The sequence below is a fragment of the Lipotes vexillifer genome, unplaced genomic scaffold (assembly GCF_000442215.2).
Source record: "Lipotes vexillifer unplaced genomic scaffold, Lipotes_vexillifer_v1.1 C27315645, whole genome shotgun sequence".
NCBI lineage: Eukaryota > Metazoa > Chordata > Mammalia > Artiodactyla > Lipotidae > Lipotes > Lipotes vexillifer.
This window is the reverse complement of record NW_006772497.1, coordinates 1-3,708: the sequence shown is the minus strand read 5'-3', so window position 1 is coordinate 3,708 and position 3,708 is coordinate 1. Positions and strand designations below refer to the sequence as shown.

Here is a 3,708-nt window from a genome sequence, read left to right as displayed (position 1 = left end):
TGCCAGGAGCTCTCTTCCAGGCCTGGGGGAACACGAGGCCCCAGGGGAGACCTGACCTTGTGCATTTCCCCGTGTGCCCCTCGAGGGATCCGTGCTGGACCTACCAGGCCTGCTCCAAGGCGTAGTCTCCAACCAGGACCCGTGGGCCCCTATGTCCAGGCACCAGGCCCTCCTGGGAGGCAGCTGGCGTGTGTAGAAGGAAGGCTCTGGCCAGCTCAGCCTGAGACTGGGTCTGGAGTCCGGGGTGAGGCTCCTTCCCCTGCACATGGAGCCGGGCAGGGCTGACAGGTGCTGGCAGGGGTGGGCGTGGTCACCCTTGGACAGGCTCACCTCCTGGGCGGCCCTACCACTCTGTGCTCTTCCAGGGAAAGTGACCCCCCAGCTCTTGGCAGAGGGTCTGAAGGACTCGGGCCAGCCGAGGAAGCCGGTCAGAGGGGCCAGGAGCAGTGTCCGTCCTCAGTCCTCAGAGGCCGGGGCCCCTGCGGGCTGTCTGCAGAAGCCCTGCGGCTTGGGGAGCCCGGCCTGCCTGGGAAGACGATGGTGGCGTACTCGGTCTGCTCCGGGACACAGGGGGCCGGGGGCTCCGGGGTCTTCTCTCGCCACTGGAAGTCCAGCTCCCCGTAGTCCACCGTGCACGCAGGCCCGGTGGAGGAGCCCTCCTTGGGGAGACAGGGAGGGACGGGTCGTCGGTCTCCGAGGGGCTGACGTGCGTGCGCGCGCGCGCGCACACACACACACACACACACACACACACACACACACACTTAAACGCGCGCATAGCAGGGCAGGGCTGTCCACCCAATCTCGGACACGCAGCGGTGGCGGGCAAGGGGCATGGCTGCTCTGAGGCTGCCCACCCCGGGCAGTCGCCCCGCCCCCCAGGGAGGTGCGGTCGCGGCGAGGGCACCGCCAAGGAAAGGACGCTCACCGGAGGCTGGTCTTCGCTCCTGCGCGCGCAGCCCTCTGCAGAGAAGCACACGAGTCAGGGAGCCCCGAGGCCCTGCTGTCGTGGCGTGGGGTCTCAGGGATCCCTGGGAAGGGACCTGGGTTGTCTGGGCCCCAGGGGCCCGCCTGGCTTCCAGGCCTCATGTGCGGCCCAGCCCAGTGCCCAGCACCTGCTCGGTTGCCGCAGCACACACAGCGGGCGCATCATCAGTGATCCCCGCACGTTCTCAAAAATATTTGAGGGCAGAAAGAGAGATTCCCTGGAGAGATGACCTCCCACAGGGGCTGTGCTCTCAGCTGGGCTGCACCCCTACCCCGCTCAAGGGGTGGGGTGTCCTCGGTGGTCTCCAGGCGGTGGGGCGGAGCCGGGGGCTCCAGGCCTGCGGTGGCTGTGGCTGTCACCTTGGGCGCCCAGCGGTTAGAAGAGCTTTCAGTGTTCTGCAGCCTGAAGTGCGGCCTGGGGTGACTCAGCCTTGGGGGGGGGCTGCCCTCCCCACTCCCCTCCCTCATACCCCTCCTGAGAGCAGGCACAGGGGTTGTGAGGGGACCCCAGACCCTGGGAAGCCCAGTCTGGCCCCTCCCTGTGGGGGGACACGGAGTGGGTAGGAGAAGGGGAGGGGTGAAGGGAGGGAGACTGTGGGCTGCGCCTGTCGGGGGTGGTGGGGCCTTACCTCGACTGGCCCAGAGGTAGACGGCCGCCAGGACCCAGGTTGGCAGGAACAGCAGCAGAACCCCCAGCAGGACGCTTGTGACACCGGTGACCAGGCCCTGTAACTGGCCTTCGGGCCTGGGTGGGGGGCTGGGGCGCTCTGTGGGCAGCTCCAGGACTCCCTCTGCGGGAGCAACAGGACGGGAATCAGAGCCGGGGACCCAGGGCCCTGCCCTCTGCGAGTCCTAGACCTGCACTGACCAGTCTCGCCCAGGCCTGCACCCCGGCACAGCTTCTGAACATGAGCTCATCCTGAGAGGCACCTGCCACCGGCCCCCTCCCTCAAGGACAAGTGGGTCTGGGGGTGCTTCCAGTCATGCAGAGCCAGGGCCGTGGGTCGCCGTGGTCCTGGGTGTGGGGCAGAGCCCTGGAATGGAGCCTGGCAACTCCTGCCCACGATGCCCCATGGCTGAAGCTGCTCCTGCTGGCTGCCCAGACCCCGCCCTGCTCACCCCTGCCCTCGGGGGCCCGCCCCAGCCCTGGGGGGGCGGGGCCCACCCCTGCCCTTGGGTCTCCAAGGCCCGCACCTGTCACCGTGAGCTCCGCAGGCCGGCTCTCGTTGATCTGCGTCTTGGGGGGCAGGTAGATGGCCCCACAGAAGTAGACGCCGCTGTCATTGCGCTGGGCGGCTATGATGCTCATGTGGAAGTGTCGCCCGCTGGGCAGCGGCGTGACGTGGAAGCGCCGGTCCCGGCCAGGCTGGCTGCGGTCCTCGGGGAAGGCGGCCAGCTTGACCGTCTGGTTGCTGGGGCTCATGCGGTACCAGTTGAGGACGAAGTGCTCGGGCTTGCTGGAGAAGCTGCAGGTGAAGGTGGCGTTCTCGCCCTCGGGCACAGTGAGCCGGGCTGGGGAGAAGGTGAGGGGGCTCCAGGGCGCGCTGGGGGCATCTGAGGGGTGCAGAGACGAGCAGTGGGTGGACTGCAGCAGGGGTATGGGAACCGCCCACCAGGCCCTCCCCGCTCACTTTCCCAAGGCCCGTCTGATGGGAAGGCTGTGCAGCGCTTCTGCCACAGAGCCTCGCGTGCCCCGGGGACGGGTGCTCGCCTCTCACGGGGCCGCTCCAGGGTGGGACTTTGTCCTTTGACTCTGCTGAGACCTGGGGCCGGGCTGCGATCTGGCTCTGACCTCCAGGCCCTCGCTTTTCCCCCTCCGCAGTGGTGCTTTAAAGGCCTTCATCCCCTCCCTCCTTGAGTCCCCAGTTGCCAGTCCTCGCAGGCCTGAGCCCCGCGCTCCCAGACCCGGCATACTGGTCCTGCCTGCTCTGTGCTGGGGGAGGGGGAGGGTAACTGGGAGGCTGGGCTGGGCTGGTGGGGGCATCCCACGGAGAACCCAGCCCTGGCAGGCTCCAGCTCAGGAGCAGCTCAGAGCTGGGAGCCCCCCCCCTCCCCCGCATGGGCACTGCTGACTGGGTGTGCCACGACTGAGGACTGGTGCTCAGAGGCCAGCCGGGCCATCGCCCCTCGCGTGGACGAGCCTGGGCTCTGCCTGCAGGCCCCCAGACAAGGCCAGCCGTCGCCTGCCAGGCCCCACCTGGGGATGCCCCACCACGTGCAGGGGCCCGCCTCACTGACACACACACGCAGCTCACGTTGGCACGCGCACGCATGGGTGTGCACGCCCTCACACCCAGCTCGCTGGCTGGGGGATTGGGGGTGGGGCAGCCCCTCCCAGGAGATGCCCAGCCGCACCCTACAGAGTCCAGGCTGACGTGATGGCCCGTGTCGCAGGGAGGGGCCCCGGGTGGGACGCACATGTGGCCAAACCCACACCCGGTGCTTTAGCCCCTGCGGACGGCTCATGCTGGGAGCTTGCGCAGTGGCCACTGATTTGCACAGTGGCAGGCCTGAGGCTGCCCCCACAAGACCCAGCTCCGGGTCTGCGGCCAGCTCCCCTCAGCCCCCTGCCCGCTCCTCCAGGCGGGGGTATCCCCTGGCCCCTGTGGAGGGGCAGCTTTGTGCAGGGCGGGCGGTTGTCTTCGCATTTCTGTGGAGGCCCGTCCCACTAGCAAGGAGGGGGCAGCGGGGAGGCTGGGCGGCCTGAGGGCGGCCGGGCCT

The 3,708-nt window shown here is 68.8% G+C and overlaps 1 protein-coding gene across 1 annotated transcript; it reads right to left on the bottom strand.

Moving 5' to 3' along the window:
- Positions 1-428: 428 nt before the first annotated feature.
- On the bottom strand, positions 429-2,541 carry PDCD1 (programmed cell death 1; the record flags this gene model as incomplete). The annotated part of the gene is made up of 4 exons (XM_007447573.1): positions 429-656; positions 923-963; positions 1,617-1,778; positions 2,182-2,541. Coding segments are annotated over 4 exons (791 nt in total), but the record flags the coding sequence as incomplete, so codon positions are not given.
- Positions 2,542-3,708: the final 1,167 nt, after the last annotated feature.